The sequence below is a fragment of the Hibiscus syriacus genome, unplaced genomic scaffold (genome assembly GCF_006381635.1).
Source record: "Hibiscus syriacus cultivar Baekdansim isolate YM2019G1 unplaced genomic scaffold, ASM638163v2 tig00110600_pilon, whole genome shotgun sequence".
Lineage (NCBI taxonomy): Eukaryota > Viridiplantae > Streptophyta > Magnoliopsida > Malvales > Malvaceae > Hibiscus > Hibiscus syriacus.
Window position 1 is genome coordinate 237,296 of NW_024062797.1, and position 26,358 is coordinate 263,653.

At 33.5% G+C, this 26,358-nt stretch overlaps 2 protein-coding genes and 1 pseudogene across 4 annotated transcripts; 1 reads left to right on the forward strand and 2 right to left on the reverse strand.

The window, feature by feature from the left end:
- Nucleotides 1-81: 81 nt before the first annotated feature.
- LOC120134961 (COP1-interacting protein 7-like) lies at nucleotides 82-7,265 on the reverse strand. 2 transcript variants are annotated; one of them, XM_039151338.1, is made up of 14 exons: nucleotides 6,998-7,265; nucleotides 6,697-6,876; nucleotides 6,380-6,500; nucleotides 6,257-6,302; nucleotides 5,979-6,031; nucleotides 5,848-5,900; nucleotides 5,517-5,669; nucleotides 5,138-5,310; nucleotides 3,319-4,892; nucleotides 2,284-3,210; nucleotides 1,531-1,930; nucleotides 1,364-1,429; nucleotides 1,162-1,274; nucleotides 82-132 (listed from the first exon to the last, which is right to left on the reverse strand). In XM_039151338.1, the coding sequence occupies exons 1-13, from the start codon at nucleotides 7,054-7,056 to the stop codon at nucleotides 1,207-1,209; spliced, it is 3,873 nt and encodes a 1,290-aa protein (XP_039007269.1). In that variant the 5' UTR covers nucleotides 7,057-7,265; the 3' UTR covers nucleotides 82-132; nucleotides 1,162-1,206. The 2 variants fall into 2 exon arrangements, with proteins under 2 accessions (XP_039007269.1, XP_039007268.1); XM_039151337.1 differs by lacking the exon at nucleotides 82-132 and having other exon boundaries at nucleotides 1,050-1,274.
- Nucleotides 7,266-9,005: 1,740 nt separating this feature from the next.
- Nucleotides 9,006-10,676, forward strand: LOC120134895 (annotated as a pseudogene).
- Nucleotides 10,677-11,180: 504 nt separating this feature from the next.
- On the reverse strand, nucleotides 11,181-16,134 carry LOC120134956 (serine/threonine-protein kinase tricornered-like). Of its 2 annotated transcripts, none has more exons than XM_039151334.1 (14): nucleotides 15,979-16,134; nucleotides 14,703-15,013; nucleotides 14,254-14,428; nucleotides 14,007-14,090; nucleotides 13,678-13,919; nucleotides 13,364-13,580; nucleotides 12,973-13,052; nucleotides 12,776-12,860; nucleotides 12,525-12,656; nucleotides 12,317-12,430; nucleotides 12,187-12,234; nucleotides 11,787-11,871; nucleotides 11,602-11,658; nucleotides 11,181-11,457 (listed from the first exon to the last, which is right to left on the reverse strand). In XM_039151334.1, exons 2-14 carry the CDS (start codon nucleotides 14,921-14,923, stop codon nucleotides 11,357-11,359), a joined length of 1,641 nt encoding a protein of 546 aa, XP_039007265.1. In that variant the 5' UTR covers nucleotides 14,924-15,013; nucleotides 15,979-16,134; the 3' UTR covers nucleotides 11,181-11,356. The 2 variants fall into 2 exon arrangements, with proteins under 2 accessions (XP_039007265.1, XP_039007266.1); XM_039151335.1 differs by lacking the exon at nucleotides 15,979-16,134 and adding an exon at nucleotides 15,252-15,317.
- Nucleotides 16,135-26,358: the final 10,224 nt, after the last annotated feature.

A 26,358-nucleotide genomic window follows, 5' to 3' on the forward strand; every position in this document is an offset into this window, starting at 1 on the left:
AAATCTCTAAATTCAAACCTTAATTTAATTGAGTCATACAATAATTCGATTCGAATTTTTTTAATTTATCGGACTCGAATAAAACTAAATATAAATAAATCTGATAATATTTAACTGATTTAAGATAGCCAATCAGTAGAATTCAGTTTTTTTTTAAACTTTCTCGGGAAAATAGAATGAAATGAATTTTGAAACATGGGACTAAAATATATCCACTTTAAGCTCAAGGTAAGCAAAAGCCAACGCCATTTTCATTTATTTTTTTGGTCAAAGGTGACTTTCTTCATAAATTTAACGTAAGAAAAACGAAATGAATCGTTTTGAAGATCGAAACCCAGATTTTCCTTTCCATATATAAAGCTTAGTTCTCATCAAACAACGCCATTTTCAGTACCATTATTCAAATTTTAACGTTAAGTTTTGAAAAAATTGAAAGTTTAGGTACTAAAATAGACCAAAATTGATAGTTTAGGTACCAAACACGTTAGGTTTTTAACAGTGAGATACTAAAATGAAATGAAAACTAAATGTTAGATATGATTTTAAAAAAATTAAAAGTTTAAGTACTAAAACGGATCAAAATTGATCATTTAGGTACTAAATGATTAGTCTACACTAAAAGAAGAATAAGATAAAAATATTTTGATATTAATTTTGCTAACGAATCGGTGTGACCAACAACAATAATAAAAGGAATTGACGAGTTTTTACAAGGACCAAATTGATACCTAAATTAAAGTTCAATGTTTAAATCAAAAGGTTTTAAAATTTAATGACAAAATCAATATAAAAATTAGAGTTGATAGAAAATACATTGCCACATCATCACACCCTGGTTACATTGAATCCAATACCAACGATCAATAGCGTTGAAATTGAAGTAATTTAAAATTCAATGGTAAAAAGGATAAATAACAAAAAATTCGGTGATATTTGGGGTAGTTTACTCATCTTATAAAAGCTAAACCCCATGTGACTTCTTCAACCGTAATACACGTACAGAACCCATGTGAATTCTCATTTACAGTAAATAATGGCAGAATTCATGAATACATAAGAAAGTAAATATAAATCGGGAGGAAAAGTCGGCTCGAAACCGATTTGGTTCGAGAACATTAACCACTGGAAGTGGATGCAGAAAGAACTTTTTCTTACAAACATATCCATGGAAAAGAAATAACAAAGTTCATGGCTTCACCTTCATCCTCAAGCCATGTACTTCTTTTCACTGATCTTGCTTCGGAATGGTGACAACAACGAAAACGAGCGAGAAGCTGCATGATTATATATTTAAAGTCATTCAGATTCTCCACCTTAATGATGTAGAAAAGAAATCAAAGGGCAATGAGCAGCGAATACTTACATTTTTGTGGAGTATTACCGGCCGTCGGGGTCTCGTCCTGGGAGATCAGATTCTTCAACATATGAACTGTTAAAATCAGAAAACTAGTCAGCTTCGGAACCAAATACAAGCGAAAGTTTTAAATGCATCGGTCGAAGTTCACAAGGGATGGAACACAGAGCAATTACCTTCACTAGATGAGGCAGCATTTGGAACCAACTCTTCAGCCTCACTGCTCAAGTCAATACTATGTTCGCTTCTGGCTGAGCTATGATTCTTTTTTCCGAATTTCAACAGTCGTCGGAATCCTTTCGATGAGTCCTTTACCTGAGGCCTATCCAACACCTCAGGAATCTTTTCTAGGTTCAAGTTATTAGTGTCAGCTACAAGAGCTCTAACATTCTCTGAGTTTGTTGTTGCAGCAGGCATGCTAGCTGGAGGTGCTCTGACATACTCAGAAATTTCGGTACATGGATCTTCCATAGAAGAAACCCGAGCTAAAGGGGCTTGATACTGTTTTTTGGTAACACTTGCACTAGTAAATTTCGACAATTCCTTATCTCTGTCACTTGTATTTGCCTTCTGAACCTGCAAATATGTACAGCGTATTTAGAGGCACATGAACAAGAAATGATAATCGGAACTGTAAAATTCAAGGCTAATCTTTCTCGTAAATCCTACCTCATAAGCTATTTTTTTTATAGGGATAGGAGGTCTCATTAAAAACCTCCCTCTTAGTGGACCTTACCCCTAAGGTAAGACCCAACTAGCAGAAGGAGGAAAAGAGTACCTCAATTTATTAATGATAGCCAAGTTACATAAGACTTAAAAACACCCCTCTAGCTTCTTAACTCAGAAACAAACACCAACTGAAACAGACAAAAATCGTCACCCGATCCAATCCACTACAAGCTTGCAATCACTTTCAATAATGAGTCTACCTCATAAGCTCTTTGTTTTTGTTGTATCTGTTCTTTATCGAGCGCTTGAGGATTCAATGAAGAAACTGGTGCACAAACGGCAGTATAATCTGACACCATCTCAGTTTCCCTCCTGATTTTAAAGACGCCATCATTTCCCTTCTTAACTGCCGTATTTCCTTCAGATGAGTTTACTGCAGGAACGGATTCAAGCATCACAACAGTTTTGTCAACCACTGTACTGTCATCCCCATTGGCATGAAGTGAAACTTCTTCCTTGTTCCTACTTGGTTCGATAACACCAGTGGTGGAAGAAATACTTACAGTCACCTTCTGAGTCATTTCATTTCCTCCCAATTTGCTGCTGGTAACTTCAGGGGCTTTAGTTGTTTTAATTTTGAGCTCGGGAAGAGACGCAATCATACTTTTATCATGGTTCACAATTGCTGATATTTTTTTTCTTTGAGGCACACCAGATACTTTTGTACTCTTTGATGGCTCAGAGTGCCGCGACTTCACTGAAGAAACAAGTGGGCTGCTAATTATTTTCGGTTCCGATAATCTCCTAAACCTTGCCATAGACGCCTTTGTATCATGAGTTACACCGCCATTGTCTTTCTTCGGTTCAGGTAATAATGAAACTGACTGGCTTAACCTATTTTCACGGGACGGGGTTCCGGTGTTCAGTTTGCTCGGTCTAGAAGCTTTGTGAGAACCAGCGGATCCCGCAGAAGCAGGCTTGATGGATCTTTGTAGTGGCGACGACAGTCCAGGCTCACGATCAGTAAACTTTGATGCCTTATGAGAGCTCGGAGAAAGTTTCGATGGCAAACGTTTAGAGCTTTGTGCGGGTACTGAAGACTGAGCCGGAACAGAACCGACTCTAGCAGCAATTCTCTTTTGTCTCTCCATCTTCAATGCTTCAAGTCGTTTAATTTCAGCCTCTTCCTGAAATGTGTTAAGAAAATGAATTACTAGTAACATGAACTAGTTGTAAAGATAGCTGAGGTTGAACTATATGCATTCGAAGAATTGAATGATCCAAAAGCAGCATACCTTCTCCTTCTTTAGCTTCTGAAGATCAGCTTTATAGGTTCTTAGCTTCTCGGCCCGGACTTTTGCTTCATCCAAAGGACTCAGTTTCGAAGGTTTTCCTCTCCTTATTGGCCCTACAGCTTTCTTTTTATCAGAAGGATCAGCAATAAGTTTCGATTTTCGGTCGTCCTTTTCCGATTTTTTAGACCCTTGCATTCCTTCTTTATTTTTCTTACTCAGTGAAGTACCATCTTCAACATGAGCCTGCATTTCATAATCCAAGGCCGGATCATACCCGATTGACCCCATTTCGGCTCCACGCTCAGGCATCAAAGTCAAATCATCGAGTTCATAATTGACCTGGCTTCCAATCCCATTAGGTATATTTTCTGCTTTCTGAAGTGACAATGAGAAATCAGAATCCATATGGATAGCACAGCGGTCATCGGTTTCGACTTGAGTGACTGAAGTGGACCTGAATGGAACTATGTAGGAATCATCATTTATATTATTCGATGATCTTCTTTCCGAACCGTTGGATGAATGTTCAAACCAGTTAAAAGTCTGTGGATCTGATGGAGAATTTGTAATATCTGACAGATTCTGTTGTCTATCTACGATGAATTCATCATTTATGCTCCTTCGACAAACCCTCCTGCCATCCATTTCACCATCAATGAGAATTCTGCCATCATCAACAGCATGACCACCTATTCCAATAGTCGAAGACTGATCATTCGATCCTCCAGGCATGCGAGAGCCACTTGCACTAATTTCATGCATGTCAGTTGCATTCCCTTCTTCGAACTGACCCATTTCTCGCCCCCTGAAAACTAAAGGATCTTCACTTCCACGCACTCGGTTCGGTCTTCTCTTTCCTTGAACTTCCTTTTCCGTTGAAAACATTTCTCGGTCAGTTTTACGTTCTTCGTCTTCGGCATCCTTAAGTAAATAAGTTTGAAACGCTTGCCAGTGTCCACCATCGGTGTCCTTCCCATTAGCTGCTTCTTCCCTATCATATGCATCAACAGACTTTGTTCGACTTCCATTCACCTTCGAGGATCTCCGAGAGTTCTTATGCTCAGTATCTCCATCCTCCACATCCTCTTCAGAGGAAGAATGCGACTGCAAATCACTACCTGAAGAGTTCTCCCTCTTTGAAGTGATATAATTGATGTTCCGTATGACCACCGTTCCCGACTTCCTTTTACTTGACCTGCTACTCTTCTTTCTCGATTTTGGACTTGGCGAACTTCTGTTCTCCAACTCCTCATTATCTTGTGATTTTGCTCTCTCAATCTCCCAGGTATCTGATCCACTATGGCTTTCCCTGCTATCCATTGAATGCTGTTTCTGTATTCGTTTACCAACATTGTGTCTTGGATCCTCCATTGATGGATAAGGTTGCTGAAAGAAGGAACCACCTCCGGGGTAATTCGGGCAGTAAGGCATCCCTTGCATGGGATATCCTTGAAAGGGTGGCATACCACCCAGCGGAGAAGGGATAGGCCAGGGAGCAAACATCGGGTGCGGATACTGGGCTTGATAATATTCTTGGCGAGCCGGGGTTTGTTGATCCATTGGAGGTTTCTCGTCTGGCCATATCAGAATTTTATTTATTTCAGTTCATACTTTAAGTGAAAGTAGCAAGCATGAATAAAACATTTGTCAAGCATACAAATGAGGTGTTAAAAGAAAATGGATGAATGCCATAAATCGAGATTCCCGGGATCGAAACCAAGCAAATTTTGTGGGAGGAAAATTGGACAGGGAAAACTTACCACCGTTTAAGTTACCACACGAAATTATAAACTAAGCTACTTAGCTCAAAAACACATACCCGTACTTGACTCAACACCAGATTTTCCGTTGTTCTCGGAAAACACGATGCCGGTTCCATTCATAGCAGGGAAATCAGATCGACTAGACATTGCTTCAGCAGCTTCAATCTCGAGCCACTGGCCAGTTTCATGCTTTCTTTTCCATAATTCATTAAATTTTATACAAGCATCCCTGCAATGAAAAAAGAACATAATCAAGTGACCGTTCACAGGTGCACAAATTTCTCTTCCAGTGTGTATTATAAATGGAAAACTGTCGTCTTAAACTCGGCTAATTTTGAACTATGAGAAAACACTTGATTAATATATGACATGTAATCACCGATAAAATTATATGGTTGCATAGAACTAAGTTGACTATTCAAAAATTCCACATACTTAAAACGAGAGGCTCCAAAAGTTTCACCAAATGAAATCAAAGGCGCCACGTGATCGATGTGAAAACCGGCAGCTACAGCACGTGCAAAGGCCATACTTTGCTCTTTCTGCAGCACTGTTTTCCTTGTCTCCAGGACTTTCAAAAGTTGAGCTCTAGTGAAAAGTCGAAACACTGTGTTATGTATGGCCTTAAGATTATTCAAACAAGTTAAACATATATACAGAGATGATAAATCAACATTATGTTCTTCATTGTTCCTCAAAACCGTTGATAATATTCAATTCGATATCCTCAATTACATATCGTCCATTCAGTCACACTATGACATACTTAGAATTTCCCTCCACAGAAGATGAGTTTGCTTCAGGATGCAGTGCACTAGGCTGCAAGGAAGAAAACAAGATTTAATCAAATTTATTGCAAGATCAAATAATGCCAAGGATTATTTAGCATATACTAACCGAGTAAAGGACGATGGCTTTCTCGTCATTGGAATCTGGAGTACCCCTTATTCCTGTCAAAAGCCGTCAGGTACAACACAAGAACAAAGAAAAATGAAAAAAATGGAAAAAAAAGATCGGAACTAATGCTGGAAGGCTTGAACAAATATGACACAGGTTCACCAGGAAATATGAAATAGTATGACTTTTTGGTCCATAAATTCATCCCTAATTTATAGTAAGAACGGCACCAGTCCAGTTATATGAAAGACCATAGGCAAATAAGTTACTAACAGTACCTTCTGTGCCTGTGCTTTCCGGAGGCTTTACTTGATGTTCTTCTACCTGTGGAAAGAAAAAAGAACATGTACAATTAATCTCTATGGTATACCTATAATAAAACTCCGAAAAACACTACTAACAACACTAAATCCTATAGTGCTATTGCTTTGAATTGCAAAAGCCTCTTCAATCTGCAAAATTTCGGATTCAACGGTATACACTCGTTCCAAGATATCGGGAGTGCTCACGAACCGAACAAACCTGCAAATGCCATATAGAGAAATCACCATCCCATGTAAATTTCAAGGGGGAGGAAAAGATTAAACGGACAGCCATTTTCGACAACAAGATCAATAAGCATTATAGACTCGATCATCACACACAAGAATAAGGGAAAAGACTCATCAAATTCAATAATCCCAATAAGAATGAGGAACCAAATAAAGATTATATGAACCTTTCCACAGTCCCTTTTGTGAACCAAGATGCATCAATGGTGGGGTCTGGTTGAAGGATGATTGAATAACCCCCTTTGGTCATCTGCTCTTGTGCAGTCTTCAAATGGGCAAGGAATGGATTAAACAAACCAGAAGCCATTTTCTCAGTCTTCCCATTTGCAGTTATCACCAAATCACACCTGGTGAAAGTGCAAAGCACAGCATAATGATTTATGTCCACAATGATTACATACAAACAATACTCAGTTCCAAAGAACTCTGAAGCTAAAGATTAGCAACAAAAACAGATGAAATCCTGACCTGGTTCGAGTTGGTGTGAGCTGGAACACCACTGAGTCAAGTCGAGCTGAAGACTTCATTGTTACCACTCAAAAACCAGATCTTTGAAGATGAAAAGCAAATATTTCATGGAAATTCCAAAAAAGGAACAGAGTTTGACATTTGGGCTGTGAAGATAGCTCACTCTAGTAAACCAAAACAGGGTTCGCAGTGCCCAAAGGAAAAGGAAAGTTCTGGGAGAAACAATGGGGTTTTTTGACAGAGAAAGAGAAGATCCAAAGACTGCATTGCCATAGGCGATTCATTGGGGGATATGCTTTGCTGGAGGTAGAAAAAAATGGAAATGTTCAGGGGTAGAATGGGAAAATCAAACAAAGTTGAGTGCGAATATTGAAAATGGTGGAGCATTAAGGGACAAACAATACATGGGTTGATGATATGATTCGCTTTTGAATTTACAAAAATATCCTTTTATGTTCTTGTTGTGTTCGTGTGTATAATAATATTAAGGGTAAACTACGCGTTCAATAACTAAACTATCAATTTTTTTTATTTTAATACCTAAACTTTATATTTTTTAAATCATATTTAAAGTTTAGTTTTTATTTCATTCTAGTACCCCATTTAAAGTTTAACGTTAAATTTTAAAAAATTGAAAGCTTAAGCACTAAAATTGACCAAAACTGATATTTTAGGTACTAAACATGTTAAGTTATTAATTGTATGGTACTGAAATGAAACAAAAACTAAACGGTACATATAATTTTAAAAAAATTTAAAGTTTAGATACTAAAACGGACAAAAACTATTAGTTTGTGTTCTACATGTATAGTTTACTCTAATATCAATATATTTTTTATAAAAAAAATCTTATTATTTATTTTTCTCATGACCACTACTACAAATATTAGAATCTCTTATCGAACATTTTATCACATCAACAAGATACATTATATTAAATATTTCTTTTAAAAAATACAATTTGGATAGTATATCTTTATTTTATGTATCAAAGTATTATCTTTTTAAATATTTTTAACAATTATTTTTTAGAAATAAAAAATATTTACATAATCTACCCCTATACTTTATCTATATTGATGAGACTTTGACCACTATTTAAACAAAAATATAAAAAAGTAGAGTTGATTTTTTTTTACATATTGAGAAAAAAACTTTAATGTTAAAAACAAAATTAAGAAAATATATTTTATAACTATATCTTAAAGACAATATATTATTTTATGAGTGAAATATAGAAATACATATAAATTAAAAGACGAGGGGCCATATTGGGTAATAATTTAAGGTGTTATAATGAAAAAGGAAAGGAATCTCGTCTCTCTTTTTCATTATTTTTTTATAATGGACCAATTATTATATTTTCCCAAAAGTGATAATTACATCCATAGAAAGTAGAGCATTATTGGTTTGAAATTAAAGGCCAAAGGAGGAATAAAAGTCAAATTGCATCATTGTCTTTTAATGGCCTTAAATTAATTAAATTAATTTTTTATAATTATTATATTTAATTTATTGACGAATTAATTTAAGTGTGAAGATATTATTTTTAATTTAATGCATTCTATTTATAATGTTATTGTAATTTCAATTAATTCTATTTTCAATGTTATTTAAAATAATTTGACACTTGTATTTATTTGTCTCTACCACCTACTTCCTGCTATTATGAAATAGAAGGGTAAATATATGGTTTGGTACTTGAACTTTGTTTTGAGGTTTACTTTAGTACTTGTTTTAATTAAATATATAAATATGGTTTTAAGGTTTAATTTGGTACTTAAATGATTTTTTCAATCAGGTGCGTAAACTTGGCTTTTTTTTTTATTTAAATTGGTACCCGAACTTAGTTTTTTTTAGTTTAAATATGTATTTAGGATTTTTAAATTGGTACTTGCCTTTTATTACGGTCAGTAGTAATTATCGAGTAGTTTTCTTACTTTCTTTTACGTGTGCAGCTGCTATTCCACATTTAAAATGGTTTGGAGTTGAGGGTGAATACGATGTCATGGCTATTGATCTTCTCGGACCAAGCTTAGAAGACTTGTTCAACTATTGCAGTTTTGATGCTTGCAGACCAGTTAGTGAGTAGACCGCCTTTTCCAGAAGCTTTAATCTAGTCAGGTCGCTGCCTCACTAATAATTTCTCTTTCTTGCTGCTTCAGATAAATAGAGTTGAGTGTATGCACTCTCGTGGTTTTATTCACCGGGACATGTTGCTCTGTTTAATCCCTGCAGCGCATGTGTTTTTGGTTAGTTAGATAATGTCGATAAGGTTTTCATGCAAATTTTAGTTCATTTGAAATATAATATCCCCAGCAGTATGTCTTTTTACGTTAACTGAAATTCGGTTTGACATATTAGTGCTGTACAAGTTCATATACACCAGGATTTTCTGCTTTTACTCTTAGTCATTAATTGTCAGTTCTTCCATTAAGGATAGCTCTCTATCGATATCATGTTATATGTACCAGTGATCTCATCTTGTACTGCTTTATCTTCTTTTTGAGTTGTCCATTTTTTTCTTGTAGGGAAAATAAAAATCTTACAGGGACAGCTCGATATGCAAGTGTTAACACTCACCTTGGAGTTGGTGAGTGAAATTACTGCATCGAATATTCATTTGTGTTCTACTTTCTGCGAACACCCCTTGCCATTGATTTTTTTGGCTTAATATTTGATCCGACTATGCACCGTGGAAATTGCAGAGCAAAGCCGGAGAGATGATCTAGAATCTCTTGGTTACGTGCTTATGTACTTCCTCCGGGGAAGGTTGGTTGAACTCGTTACTAGTTGCTTACTACACAAACCTTTTTAAATGCCATCTTCAGGTCCTTTGCAAATCATATTCATCTGAGTTCACATCGTACTTCCATTATTGTCGATCACTACGGTTTGAAGACAAACCGGACTACTCTTACCTGAAAACATATTCAAGATGCCTGACTTGTCCATGTTCCAACTTGGGTTTCCTTGAATTAGTGAAGTTACATTTTTTATGCATGTCTTTACTTACTTCAGTTGGACACGAGATTCTAGAAAGGTTGTCTGGCGCGGTTGAGGCATTCGCAAGACGAAACGGCTCTGGCCATGGTTTGCATGGTGATCAGTCGAGACAGAGATCTTCAGAGGACTTGACATTATCGAAGGAAGCGGTGAACAACCTTTGCTTCAACATTTTGTTTATTGTTTTCCATTGAATTTTGCTCTCTTTCTTGGAAATTGAAGATTAATGGATCTTCTTTTTGAACTTCTCTCTCCTCCAGCAACCTGATTCTGATAGGATGCGATCCTCGAGAACTGATTCGCTTCAAAGAGGCCAGTCGTATCGAGCAGCAAACCTGGCTCCTCTGGTGAGCCTAGTGAGAGTCGTCCTAGCAGATTATTCTCGACCAGTGGTCGCTTGTCAATGACTCGGAGAGTTCAGCCCGGCTTTGAGCCCAAAGCATCATCTTTCACTCCTGCTGCTGCCACTAGAGGTGGCCGTGATGATACCCTCCGGAGCTTCGATCTCTTGACAATCGGAAGCGGAAAAAGAAAATAAACGACGGATTCAACTGGTAACAAGAAATTGTCCCATTCTAGTTTCTTCTGATGGAGATAATGGCACTATAATGGTATTCACGAACCGTTAGTCCGTATATGCGTCTGTTACCGGGTTCCATCCACAACAATCTTCACAAAGAACACGATCCCCAGAAAAGAAACTACTTATGATTGTCAGGTATTCAGTGTCAGACATATACGAAGCGTTACTCTGTATATGTCGCAAACCATTGTCAGGCATTCTTGCTTGCTGTATGATGCCTCTAGACTCGGTATAAGAAAGAGATGAATGATCCCATTTTAGGGGAATTATTCACACGTTTCCAACATTCTAGCTGTGTGTAATAAACCTTGATGTTTCTTTATGCAACCAATCAAAAGGTCAATGTTGCCTCGCATGTCTCATTTCAATGATTACGACATTGTGTTAATGAAACGGTACATACTTTATCGATAAAACTCAATCAAATAGTAGAAATTTTATAAAACCCGGTTTTTACCTCTAATGCATTAACAAAACCGGTTTTTTCTCGAATAAAACTACCGTAATTTATATTGAACGAATATTTACTTTCATATATATATATATATATATATATATATATATACATCTATTATTAGCGGTAGTATTTTACAAAAGAACAATCACCTAGCTGATTCAAGAACAGACCTCATAATGTCAGCTCACTATGTTTACTCTTAAAAACTTTCCAATGAGAACTTGAAATGTAAGATGTGGTAGAAACAAAAGCTACTCACCAAGTAAATATTAGCTTTATCGGTAATCCAACGGCACCACGTAATCGTGTCGGGTCATTTTCTATAATGTTCTTTGGGGGCTTCATGTTGAGGTGGCAAGATGTTTACGAAGCTCCCTTGAACAGGTTGACTTGCAGCCGCAGCAGACTCATCCTCTGCAACATATATAGACCAATGTATGCCTTAGTCAAACTACTATATCATGCAAAAATCTCAACTTTAAGAGCTTCATAGATTCCGTAACCCACAAATCGGAGCTCAGCCGTGAAAAAAGTATAGTAATAGTAATAATGTCTTACTGAAAAGGGATTTGATGGAGGGTCTCTTGGGTTTCGAGCTCTTCTTCTTTAGCTCGGCTGCAACGGAATAAATAAAAATGTCGGAAAACAAAGATTTTTGTCCGTAGGATAAATTTGTTTGCAGAACAACCGGAAGAGAGCCGAGATATATTGAAGGGACAAACGCAACAGAGGAAGTAAAATACCGATGCCTGGTAACTGATTGTCATTTACAATTTCAAAATTCTTGTATGTGTAACCCACAAAGTTTATATCCTTGGATGAAAGCATCTGCATCAAAGGGTGAAAGTTAACCGTGTTTAGTTCGGTTGAGTTCGACAATGTCCGAAACATGATGAAACATAGCATATAAATCAAAAAAAAAATAGACTGGTTCAGCATGTGAGCGATCAAAACATCATTTAACAGCAATTACACTTTATTAACCATGTTTAATTTGGTTGAGTTCGATAATGTCTAAAACATGATGAAATATAACATATAAATCAAAGCAAACAGACCAGTAAATGGCATGTTCCCATGATAAATTTCACATGAAACGGGCCTTGTTATTTACGCAAAAGAAGCAATTCTATCTACACTAACCTTTCTCCATGGACCCGATTTTGCTGCAGATGGAATATGGTTGTCAGCCTGGTGCATGAAAAGAAAAAAGAATAATAAGAATATGTCTAAACAGGTTATCGCATATTTAAACGCAGCAACACTAATCTACCTCTTCAAACTTCTCGAAATTTTGCGTGTCCAACTCATCGTTGACTTCAGGAATAAATGCAGCTTTCATTTGATATAATTTGTCCCATTCAACACCTTTGAACCATGGGTGTGCCTGTAAGAAAAAACAGATACAACTAGTTAATTTAGTTATTAGCATTCTATTTTAAGGCAAAATCGAAGAATCTTAAATAGAACACACCACACACCTTAATTTCATTGGCACCCTTCGTTCCTAGCCTTTGCTCGACATTACATAAGAGTTTACTGATAAGATCTTTAGCTTCCGGGGATAGTTTTGCTTCTTCGGGAAATTTTAAGTGAGTTCTCCAATTTACTATCTAGAAAATTTAAAACAAATGACAATAAGAAGTGTTAACTAATATTAGAGTTGCAATAAGAAGCTTATCACACAATGTTCATAAGTAAAGACAGGCGAAAAGTAACTGTAATAACTTACCTTCCGACAGGTCGACATTGGCTCATCAGAATAAAAGGGTGGATATCCAACAAGCATTTCATACATGATAGCACCAAGAGACCACCTGGAAAAGTGTAAGAAAACCATTATAAGATATCTAAAAATATATTATCCTAAAAGAAGACCTCACATGTACATATATTCTCAAAAAAAAAAAAAGTGTTTAATATTCGAACCAATCGCATTCCATTCCGTATCCTTTTTTCAGCAAAACCTCTGGAGCAATATAGTCGGGTGTGCCAACCGTAGAATATGCCTGCGGATAACAAAATTTAAATGTTTAAGCAACATTATTTTGCAATTTCAACAAAAAGAAAAATGAAAGCCCTCTAAATGAACTTAGCAGGAAAAAAGAGGTGAGCGTGTGGTCTTTCTATAGAATATCTAAGAAAACTAAAAGCTGAAAACTACACAAGCCTTGCGAATTCTATGAATAGAGCCTGAAACAATGGAAAATATGGAGAAACATGTCTATAATTTCTAGCTTTCTAAACTCAATAGTACAGCCACTAATAACGACAAATAATGTTTCATTAACTAATAACCACATGGTAGTCGAGTAATTACAAGCATCCTTCTGTTCCTCTGCCAATGCTGCAGTTGCTCCTGTTGTGTGCGTTTTGGTGGGGCAGGTCGACCATCACTTTGAAGAGCTCCACTGACATTTGCCACGGAAAAGTCCTTTTCCTGAAGGTTACTGCAATCTAATGGTTTACATAATCCAAAATCCGATAATTTCATATGACCGTCTTTATCAAGGAGCAGGTTGTCAGGCTTGATGTCTCTGCAACATGTGATATAGAATGAGTTTTACTCGGTGAAAATTCAGGAAGACCATTACATGGAAAAGTTTATGTAGGTTTAATGTCAAATCAACTCACCTATGAATATAATTATGTTTGTGAATCGATTCAATCGCCAGGACAGTTTCTCCAACGTAAAACCTGGCCTCATCTTCGGTTAGTATATCCTTCCGCATCAGTAAAGTCATCATGTCTCCCCCAGGTAAATATTCCATAATTAGATATAGATACTCTTCGTCTTGGAAGGAGCAATATAATTTGACAATGCAATTACTGTCAACCTCTGCAAGTAGATTCCTCTCGGCTCTCACATGTTCAACCTTACAATTATAAATGCAAACTAACGAATTAGCATCGTGGCTCGGAACACATTATGGCAATCTTATAGCAGGCTTGAAATGGAGTACCTGGCCTCTACGAAGCATTTCGGACTTCTTAAGCTTCTTCATGGCATAAACATGACCAGTTGCCTTCTCCTTACAGATTCTAACCTGTGATTAGAAGAAGCGAAGTTAAAAGGAAACCAAAAATCTAGTGGTAGACATAACATATCAAAATTTTCTCAATTTTGGCAAGTATATCGAGGCAAGAGCACAACTAGAAGAAAGAGAAGAACCTATGTGATGAAGTACAAAACAACAAAGAGATAATTACCTCACCAAATGCACCCTTGCCTATCATGGTCAATGGCTCAAAATCATCGGCACCCATCTTATGCCTCTGAAGACGCATGTATTCTGTTTCCTTCTTCTCTAAATACTTCAGTAAGTTGTTTTGTTCTTCCTCAGAGACTTCAGCATCAGCCAAATTCTTTTCTAGAATATCACGCCTGCAGAAAAAATACAATTACCTCAAAATGGTATCCTGATCTTCAAAAGGAACTACCGTAATTTTCCCCGTTTTCCTGATCACGAAACTTATCATATCATGCTATATATTTTGCTGATGATACACAACGTCAAACATGCTATTAAATATCTCTATGAGATAATTCTACCGAACTGTCAGTCTGCAGCATAGAGCATGTTACAAAATTACTTATAAAATTATACATGGGAAAATTAGTTTCCAAGAGAGGAACTAAGCTAGAATTTAAATCATACCTCTCCTTTCTTTCCTGGAGGCTTTTCATCTGCTTCTTGTAATGGTCCTCGATATACTGCTTCGCAGCAGCAACGCGCTGTTTAGTGACATTTGATGGCGCCTCTTCACTTGTTGGCGGTTTAGACCCCTCCTTTGCTTTACCTTCACCTTCTTTCTTCTTCGAAGGCCGTGACTTATCTTTAGATTTCAACTTGTTGAGCCAACACCTTGCAGTTTCCATTGGTTTAAAAATACGACCCTTACAAATGCCGCAATCCTAGATGTACATTTTAGCTCATCACTATTTATCAAAACATCCAACAAACAAATTCTGCAAAGAAAAGAAGCAAAATACAAGTAGGTTAGCTTAGAAAAATGGGAAAGCAACATCATTAAAAAATTTAGGTTTATATCAGTTGTCTAAGGATACGACACACAAACAACCAAAGATCGGATAATTGCAAAAAGAAGCATTCTAATTATCAGAAACCCCATGATCTTTAATGTCTCACCAAACAAATAAATACTATGTTAAGCTTAGTTAGTTGTACATGCTAGAAGCAGGCAGCTAGTTATGCATTATTTCAAACTCTTTTGCACATTTCTTACCTACCAACATGATTTTTCCCAACATTTTCCAGCCCCTAAACAACAAAACAAACCTGAATTCTAAACCCAAAGTCCCAACTAAGACCTAGGCAAGGAAAAACAAGTCGAAAAGCATTATCGATCGACACTGAGAAAAAACTTATTACGATAGGGCAACACTTTATCATCAATTCATAAAACAGAGTGAAATGATGATGTGATCCTCACCTAGTTACCAAGATAAACAAAAAAGAATATTAGAAAAAAAGTTAAAGCCAGTCAAGTTGATCAATACAATTCATACGATTCAAATCAGATGCTCTCTGAGGAAGAATTAAATCTACGGAAGAAAAAAATTGGGCATCAATATAATTCATAGCAATTCAAATAAGATATTCTCGGAGAATTAGAGTTAAATACACGGGGAAAAATGGAGCTTCTTGTTTTCTTTCCTTCCCTTCACCAACTGAACAGAACAATCAAAATACGACGCTAAAGATAATCTAAGAACTGAGAATCAAATAACAATAATAAACAATCTAAAAGCCAAAAACACTGAATCAACTTTGAATTGTCGAGTGTTTCTCCCCAACCAAATTCCGAATCTCAACCCACTCAGAACTCACACTCGAACATATATCTTGAAAAGAACAAGAAAACCCAATTAAGAGAAACCAAAAACAATTACAGAAATCGAACCGAACACACCATTAAATCACTGTAAAACTGAACCCAGAAGGATTGGGCAGAAGAGAAGATGAGCTGTCAGGTTTGAAATTGCAGAGAATTGTGAAGCAAAACCCTAGAGATGAAGAGAAAGGAGAGAGAAGAGAAGATTGAAAATAAATTGACGCCCATTGATCACCGATTTTCAGGCCTTTTATTTTCAAAAGTTGGAGAATGGAAGCTTTCGCTTTGCAAAGGCCTTTGCTTTGCTTTTAACTGGTTTTATATACTCCAGTCTTTACTTTCATTTTACATTTCAGCTTTTTTTCCCTAAATATTTCTTCAATTTGTTTGCATAAATTTTAGAGTAAAGTACACAAATCGTCCCCTGACTATAGAGTATTACTTTCTAAATTCATTTGATTATTAAAAGTTACAAAATAATCCTTTAACTATAGGGTGTTGTTTTGTTGAGTCCATCGATTATTAAAAGTTAAAAATGGTCACTCAACAATTCATTATGTTCTAAACTCTTCCTTTTCCGTTAAAAAATGATGATTATCTAAGTCAGACGTTAACATGATAACTGAAATATGATAGTTGTTTGAGATTCTGATATTAGATTTTATTATATAAGAGTTAACATATTAACGTTTAACTCAGAATATAGTCAATTTTTAAACGAAAAATGAGGAGTTTGGAACATAATGAATAGTCAGTTTACTATTTTGTAACTTTTAATAGTAGATGGACTCAATAAAACAACACTCCTTAGTCAGAGGACTATTTTGTAACTTTTGATAGTCGAGAGACTTAATAAAATAATATCTTATAGTTGGGGGACTATTTATATACTTTAACCTAAATTTTAGTATTACATATTAATTAGTTAGGGCTAAACATATTTTAAGTGCCTATACTCTTTATATATTTAGAATTTAGTCATCCACATTAATATTTAAAATTTTAGTCACTTCAACTTTTAGTCTTCCTCTTTAACTAAATTTCGAATACATTAAAAGTATAATGACTTAAAGCATATTTTAACCATTAATTAATTGAAATTTTAAATGAATTAGGTTAAGTTTGTTGTTTAATACTGCATATGAAGACTGTTCAAGTATGTATTTATTTATTTATTTATACATGCATTGTATTTTATATTTATTTTTATTTCTCTGACTGTCGGAGGTCTTCTACGAAAGCTGCTTTCAACCTGGCGTTGGGGGCAGCCTATTACCCTACCTCCACGTTACCCCATTGCATATGAGAATAGGGTTTTGTTGTTGTTGTTGTTTGTTGTTTACGGATGAAATGGACCATGCAGGACCATATAAGTTAATATATGTAGATCTGATAAATTAGATTCAAATTTGATTATTTGAATTGATTTATTTGATTTAAAATATATATAAACAAAAATATAATTACTTAAACTTGATTCAAAATCTAAAATAAACCAAAATAAATAAAAATTTACTTAAATTTTAATTGAATCGATATGGACTCGTATCTAATTTTCCGTACTTAATATTTACGTAAAAAAGTGTGATTACTGTTATTAACAATAATAATAATGGAAGATGTTAAAAGCATAAGTTAGGAGAGATGAGCTGGACCACTTTGAAATTATGAGATTATTGAATTGTTGTCTTAATTAATATACCTAGGGATGGCAATGGGTCGGGTCGGGTCGGGTTTTTGGGCCACCCGACCCGACCCGAGAAGAAAGGGTTTTTCACCCGTGACCCGACCCGACCCGATGAAATTAAAGTTTCACCCGATCCGACCCGACCCGAATATATGACTTAGAAACCCGACCCGACCCGACCCGAAATAATAATAATAAAAAATGTATTCAATAAAAACAGTGACTTAATTGAAAAAAATTATATATGGAGGGACATTATTGTAATTATCCCTAAATATATAGGATAAAAGTATATATATTTTTCGGGTCGGGTCGGGTCGGATTTTTTTCACCCTAAACCCGACCCGACCCGAACCCGAACCCGAAATTTTTTTAAAAAATCCGACCCGATCGGGTCGGGTCGGGTCGGAACCCGTCGGATTCGGGTTGAGTTGCCATCCTTAAATATACCTTTTTATAAAAAAAAAAATAGAAATACTAATTATATATTTGGTCCTTATACTCTTTACATTTTTGAGATTCAATCTTTCTACTCTTTTAATTTAAAATTTGGATTCCAATTGATAATACTATCAAATGACTTCCATTAAATAGGGTTATCTGGCATTTGAAAAGTAAATAAATTTGCTCATGGCTTTAAATTGCCCATTTGGGTATTCTAAAAAAAGCCATATAATCCATTCTAAAGGTTGATATTTGACAATATTATTAATTAGACTTCGATTTCAAATCAAAAGAGCATAGGGTTAAATTCATAAAATAAAAGGTTGAGAGATAAAAGTTCAAATATACAAAGAGTATGTGGGTTAAGAGAAAAATTAGACCAAAATAAAATAAAATGAAATAAAGATCACATATTGAAAGCATTGACACATGACATGTCCCTCATTTCTTAAATTCAATAATTTTCTAATATAATATTTTTATAAGTTTACATATCAAAAACCTTGAGACACTATCTATGCTATTATTTAAAATTCTAATTGAATTGCATGAACCAACTTACCTCAATGGTTAAAAGAATTATTTGTTATTCTTAGAGGTCACGGGTTCGACTACCAACGACTGCAGCAAGTGATTGAGCATTCATTATCGAATTGTGTTATCGATTAATTGATTTCTAACTAGGTTGAGAAATTATTGAAAAATGTTTTTGTAATTGATAACTTATATAATTATAAATATTTTTTTATCCTTTTTATTATCACATATATTGTTAAATAAAAGATGTTGGAATCGAAAGTAGGAGATTAAATTTTGAAGGTTCAAAGATTCCAGGGACAAAGGACGTAATTACACTAATTAAAATTCGTGACTAGCATAGAAACTGATGTTAATTTAAGTGATTTAGAATGTAAATGACATAGATAAATACAACATACATAAATAATATTTAAATTAATTGATTTCTTTTATATATATATATATATATATATATATATATATTTTTAAACTATATATTCATATTGACTCTTAACTGAGAAGTACAAAATAATATATATATATACATATATAATCCACTTAAATTTAGTGTAAAACAAAAGTTGACATTAACTCATTGTTTTATTTCCTACGAATATCTTTTTATTTTATACTGTTAATCTCAACATTTGATTTTTTTTCTCATCCAACAATTCTAAAAAGGTGTAAAAACTTTTTAGTTTTACACTATGTAATTGGATACTAAACCTATATATATAGGCATAATACCTAAAGTAACCACCAACGTTTACCAAAATGATTATTTTGGCTCATATTCTATTTTTGGAACATTTTGCCCCCTCCCCCAACGTTTCGCTTTGAGACAAAAAGCTTCATTTATAGATGAAAATCATTAGTTAATATACTATTAACGCTAAAAAATATGAGTCTTTTTAACCTAAAAATGAAACGTTTGAGGGCTAAAATGCTTAAAAAAATAATGAGGGACAAAATGATTATTTTTGTCAAATATTATGGGCATTTTCCCCCTAAAATGACACGTTAGGGGGCAAAAAATAAAATATGAGTCAAAATGACCATTTTGGTAAATGTTAGGGACTAATTTCGGTATTATGTGATATATATTCATATTAATATAGGGTGTTTGCAAGTGGTAGTATATGCTCTAGAGACTCTCAACCATTCAACAATGAACGCTTAAATATTATGCAGTCGTTTGAACTCGAAACTTGTATCGATAACAACCCAACATTTAATCTATTCATGATGTGATCAAATTATCATTTTTAAAAGAAAAAACAGTTTTTGTTATTTTCTTATGAAAAACACACACATTTGGTATGGTAATTATAATTGCTTCAATGTTAATTCTCATGCATTTTCCCCCAAAATGAATCTATAGTACTTTGATGATGAGCAACGAGAATGGTGCGGGTTCCCTTAGAAGTAGGGCATCATAGTAGGGGACCATATGTTTTTTCAAGGCATTTGGTTTCGGTCGACATCAATTCAAAAAAAATCTGATTTGATCTAATTGTTATTTTTCTAAAAAAAAATTGACAAAAGGTTGGCGAATTCTTTGTATTTAAAAAATATAATATAACTCACGTATTATTTTTCTTTTAATGTGATCTTTTAATCTAAAAATATAATTTAATGTAACTTTATGACCAACATTTCTTATTATTGACTAATATTAGTGTAATAAGTCATTCGCCATTAGAATGCTCTAAGTTAGCCATAAGTTTATGCAAAAACCATCTTCATAATTTTTTTTCCTTCCCCTTCAACAACTGCTCATACAATCGGAAACTGATTATTTTTGTCTCTACCAACATCTACAAGCAGTATTTCCTTTGTAACAGATTTGAGAAAGCATTCACGTCAGCATGAATTAACGAAATTGTTGGTCAATAACGAAAAATGTTGATCAAAGAACCACATTATATTTTTTTTAGTTAAAGTGTCACATTAAAAAAATACAAAGATTACATTGATTTTTTTAAAGTACATCGGTTTCATATACCCTTTCACCAAAGTTTTTGATAATCATAATACGGTAGATTCGGGTCCAATATTTATCCCATATTCCCATAACGATGTATAAAATAATAACTATATATACTTATAGATATTAATTTTGTCTCATTGTCCCCACTATATTACTTTATTCGTACATCATAAAGTCCTATTTGTTTGCCCCTTTTCATGGTTAGGGGCATTCATTTGCTTGGAACTAAACTCACCGACAATGTCCTTTATACATGAAAAAAATAATGTTCATTATATGATTTTATTTTTTGGAATCGTAGCACAGAGATAAGAACTTTTTAAATATCAAATTTCGTATCTTGTACTTATTCAATACCACCTTTTACTACTTACTAAATTTAGGGTATGTTACATTGTACTTAGGACTTTTGTTATGGGAAATAAAAAAATACTACAAATGATTAAGATCAAATCATGTTCTATACTCATATTTAAATATAAGTTGAATGCCCTCCCTTTTCTTCTTTACAAATTGTATCTATTTTATTGATCAATTTAATTTTATTTAATCGAAGGCGGTATCAGTTTTAAAGAGGATTGCCATTCACCAATTATTTTTTTTCTTTGTTTTTCTTTTTGTTTTTAAAATAAGAATAATTGTATCATTGTGACATATTCTCTGTTTTTATGACACGTTTATTTATGTTTTTGTGACATATTTTTCTTTACCTTTTGGTAACTTACGTTTTTTTGTCGTTGTTTTTATTTATATTTTTTCTCAGGGTTTGATTTGACATCGCCACAAATGATCAAGATGATGCTTATTTTTTATCATGACGATTTTCCCTACTTTGGATCCTCATATTGATTTGGATACATGTTTTGTGTTCGTTGATAGTTTTTTCACGTCGTTTGACTCTGATTTGCGTTTTGTCGATGGTCTTTTAGTAGTTTATCCCTTTTGTGGTTCGTTTACCAATACAGTCAGATTTGTTCGTATCTTTATTTTATTCGAGTCTTTGGTTAGGTTTTTTTAACTTTTTCATTCTTTGGTCCTTATGTGATCTAGATGACTACTTTTTGTCTCAATGGTAATAGAAAAATATCATAATTATATTTAAATCTTATGATTATGCTTGTAAATCTTCATTGTAATTTTGAATATTTTATATTTTTAATAAAACTAGCGACTTTCTATCAAAAAAATATATAAGTCGAATGTAAACGTGAAAAAGGGTAAATTGCGCGTTTAATATCTAAATTATCAGTTTTGGTCTGTTTTAGTATCTAAAATTTTAATTTTTTTCAAACCCCATACTTGAAATTTAGTTTTTATTTTATTTTAGTAACTCATCGTTAAAAACTTAGCTTTTATTTTGTTTTAGTTCCCCTACTCAAAATTTAACATTAAGTCTTGAAAAAATCGAAAGTTTAGGTATTGAAACTAGCCAAACTAATAGTTTAGGTGTTAAATGCGTAGTTTACCCAAAAGAAAAAAAAAACCTTTTTGAAACATGATGTGTTGCGTGGCTACAATGTCAAAGTAACATGATCACCTATTCTTAGAGACAGGAAAATGTTGGGCAATGCATGTGCTTGTTAATGGCTAGGTTGACAGTTAGATTTAAGTTCAGCTCACTCTTTTAAGCTAACCTGGACTGGCCATGGATCAGTATGACCGGTGTTTGTAGGCTTCTAATTATACCATACAAAATTCCAACCACGAATCGCAAGTTGTCTGAAAATTTGAGGGTTGGAGTGCTTTCATATAGAGAGAGAGATTGGTCCTTGGGGTACGGGTTATAAAATTCGAACTTCGAACTTAAATAAAATAATTTTTGAGCCTATTTCACAAGATGGAATTTTAAACTTTTTTTTATTAAATTAAAGCGATTATAAAATATTCTCAATTATTTGATAATAAACGTTCAATCATTCTACTGCGATCGTTGGTGCTTAAACATGTGAATTTGGTTCCGGTTAAAACCTTTTAAAATACTATTATTTTGACTGAATGGACTAATAAAATTAAGTCGTAGTTTGAAAGAAAGAAAGGAAAAAAACAAACGAGTAGCATTGGAGTAAATGGAAGGAAATTTTGATACTCAAAGTTGTAAGGCACATAAAATTGTGTCCCCACTCAAAGAAACAAATTTCCTATGGATCGACAGAAACAGGGTACCAACCCAAGAGAAACAGCTGGTGATGGGTTACATCAAATTGTCACGCTTACAGAGTTTCGGTCCGACGAGACGTAACGTAATCTCGTTTTATTTTGAAATAATCATAGACTTGTAAAAGGAACATGACCTTGGTTTTGATTTACCTTCCACCACTTTTAACCCTAAACTTCCTAATGATTTTCTTTTTCTTTTTTGGACAAATACATTTTTTATTTATCTTGAAGTAGCAATCCTATTGCAAATAATACGAATAAATCAATTGACAACATTCATCCTATGTATAGTCTTACCTAGCAGCTTCCATCTAATAGCTTCTTTTATCCGACAAATTATAACCTATTCTCTAACTTATTTTTCTCGGAAGATATTAACATTTTTCTCTATCCAAATCATATAGAAATTTAAAATTTTTAGAACGACGATCGTCTCTACCTACTACTTTCAGTATTGTCCTGATTTTGAGAGTCAGTTTATTACTCCTCGGTGTAAATTACAAGCTCTCAAGATCCCGAAAATCAAAAGAATATGGCCCTTAGTCTCATGTTCATAGTCACAAAACACAAAATCTTTCTTGAAGACCAAAATAAGTTAATTCGTTCAAAATGACCATCCAAGTTATCATGAAATGTCTTTAGGTCTATAAAGAGTATGACACGGGAAATTCTACCGGGATTTAGATCTCGCCCCCTATAAAACTCGAGGCCCATTAAACACGTTTTATAAGACGTGAGGTAGTGTTAAGAGGACAGTTTGGGGTATTTTCTAACAAATTTGCTAAGGGGTTATTCTTAAAAAAAAATTATGGGTTTTTAAAAATAAATAATGCCCTATTTTTTATTGTCCAATTATTTTTCTTATAAAATCATATCTAACATTAAATTTCGTTCTGATTTTAGTAATTTATAATTAGATTTAATAGTTGACCTAACAAAAAAAAAGATGATGTTAATTAGTGGCGGATGCACTAAGCCATCATAGGGGTCAAGTACATCCCATTATTTTGAAAACGTAGTTAAATCAGATATATATTTTTTTTAGAGAATTAACCAACGAATTAGCATATCAACGGATTAAATCAATCGAGCATTTTTCAACATCCCTATTACATATACAAGTGATGTCCCACATCATCAGGAAGTGGGGTAAAATCATGCATCAACGGGTAAAAGTCCATCCACGTGGCAAGATCTTAGAGGGATGGATATGGGAGACAGACATAAATGACAAGTGATAAAAGGAGCACCCGATGGTTCAGGTTCTGTCAGCTTTCAGCATGCATCAAAGGGAAGAACCAGTAACCAGTGGGGTACAATATATTTTGGATAAATTACGCGTTTAATTTTTAAATTATAAGTTTTAATCATTTTTAATATTTAAATTTTTATTTTTTTATAATCATATATAACGTTTAATTTTTATTTCGCATTAATATCTCACTATAAAAAATTTAATGGTGATGCAAAGGTACGGTAATGAGAGTTTGGTGGGTAAAAATGAAATACACGTACGCATAAAGATTGCAAATACGTCCTTATTAATTTTTTATTACCAAAATAAGGCATTAGGTTATTATCACTGCCGAGGCACTGAAAATTTCGATATCTCAGGTTTAGGCGTTATTATTTAAAAAATCCCGAAAAAACTAATTTATTGAAAAAATAACTCTCAAATTACCCAAGTATGATGATTTCGCGTTTTGTAAAAAATAAGGTCATATCTCGCATTTTACGAAAAAAACGAGTTTCATATATTTTCTTGTTTCTTTTATCCAAAAATATAAATAAATGTATATGAAAAGTTGATGAATATCGCGTCCACTAAAAAATGACACCCATTAAACACATTTTATAGAGCTCGAGATAATCATTCATAGACAATTTGAGAGATATTTTTCCTATTAATACTTGGTTGTTACTTTTCCGATAAATGATTTTTTTGGGTTTTTTTTAAATAAAAACGCCCCAGGTTTTTATCTCATTATGTAATGGTTTTAGCCTTTTAGGTTTAAATTTTATTTCAATTTCATTATATAATGATCTTGTTAGAATATGTTTAGGTTACTATTGTCATTGTGCTTGATTTTATATTATCCCATTAAAAGTTTGATTTAATTTTTATTTAGATTTAAATATCAGAATATAGCTCAGATAAAGAATTCAAGAACAGCACAGCATTATTTAATCTTAAGACCGCTAATTATGTTCCAAATAGCAATTGATTACTAGTTCATCCAATACGATAAGACGTTATTTCTTTGAAAGATATTTAGAATTTAAATTTAGATATTATAAATAACGCAAGTTGAAGATAATTACACCTAAAAGAAGGTCTTTAGTATCAACTTTGATCCCAACAAAATCTTAAACATATCACATAATGATGTCCAGCTTTAGTCAAAATAACAGTCCCTTGTAATAATAAGCTTTCAACTTAATTTTTTTTTATATATTTAGTTAATCAACTGAAGAGAGCTTATATGAAATTACATGGCATCAATATATATATATATATATAAATATAGATTAAGATTTAATTACATTTGTGTGAAAATACTTTTAGTTTTTCATTTCTTTAAAATCATTTGATTAAAAAAATCAAAAACTAAGATTAATTCTTTTTTTTACTATAAATATATTTTTTAATTTTCTATTATTAATTTTAATTATTAATCTCTCTCATCTAATAATTTTAAAAAATATAAAATTAAAAAAATTAATATAATATAATTAAATCCTACCCCTATTAAATTATATATTGTAAAACTAAAAAAAATCATTTTTTTAGGATCATAGATGGGAGGAAAATTAAAAGAATAGATTAAAAATATTTACAAAAAAATTAAAAAATTAATCTCAACATTTGATTTAAAACTTAATTTTATATAAACTAGAGAACTATTTGTTTGCCTCTTAATAAAATCATTCAACGTTAAATGCTAAATCGTTTAACATTCAAAGCGTTTATTTCACATCTCTAAATAATTTATTGCTGACTGATTCAACAAATAATACTGAATGATTCAGTACAGAAATATATTCTAAATCATTCAGAACTATTATAAAACATGTTACATTCAGAGTTAAATTATTCAGAACCTCTGATCATTCGACATTTAAATCATTCCGAAATCAACAAACTACCCCTAAGTGATATAAAATTTTAGTTTTACATAGTATAAATGAATCCTCTCCCTCTCCCTCTCCCTCTCCCTCTCCCTCTCCCTCTATATATATATATCCTGTATCCACCAACATACAATGCATCTAAAAAAACCCTAGCTATAATTCGAAAGAACTAGGGCTTCATTCTAAACAAAAAGATGCATATATAATATATATATAGCATGCATGATTATGATGCATGAATAAAACCCAAGGAAAAACATGTTTCAAACATGAATTTCTCCTTCAGATAATGGCTGCAACTGTATATGAATCAATCATGGAAACCAAATACCAAAGAGAAAAATTAGTATATATATATAACCAAATCCAGGTTATGGTAGCTGCATATTAGGGTTCATGTGAAGATCTCTTAAAAATCAATAATAAAAATTGAAAAGAATTCTCCCTCTTGTGGGAACAGACATGACAGAAATGGGAGATGGATTCGTCCCAATATCTGTCTAGACCAAGACAAAAGGCCCAAATCCCC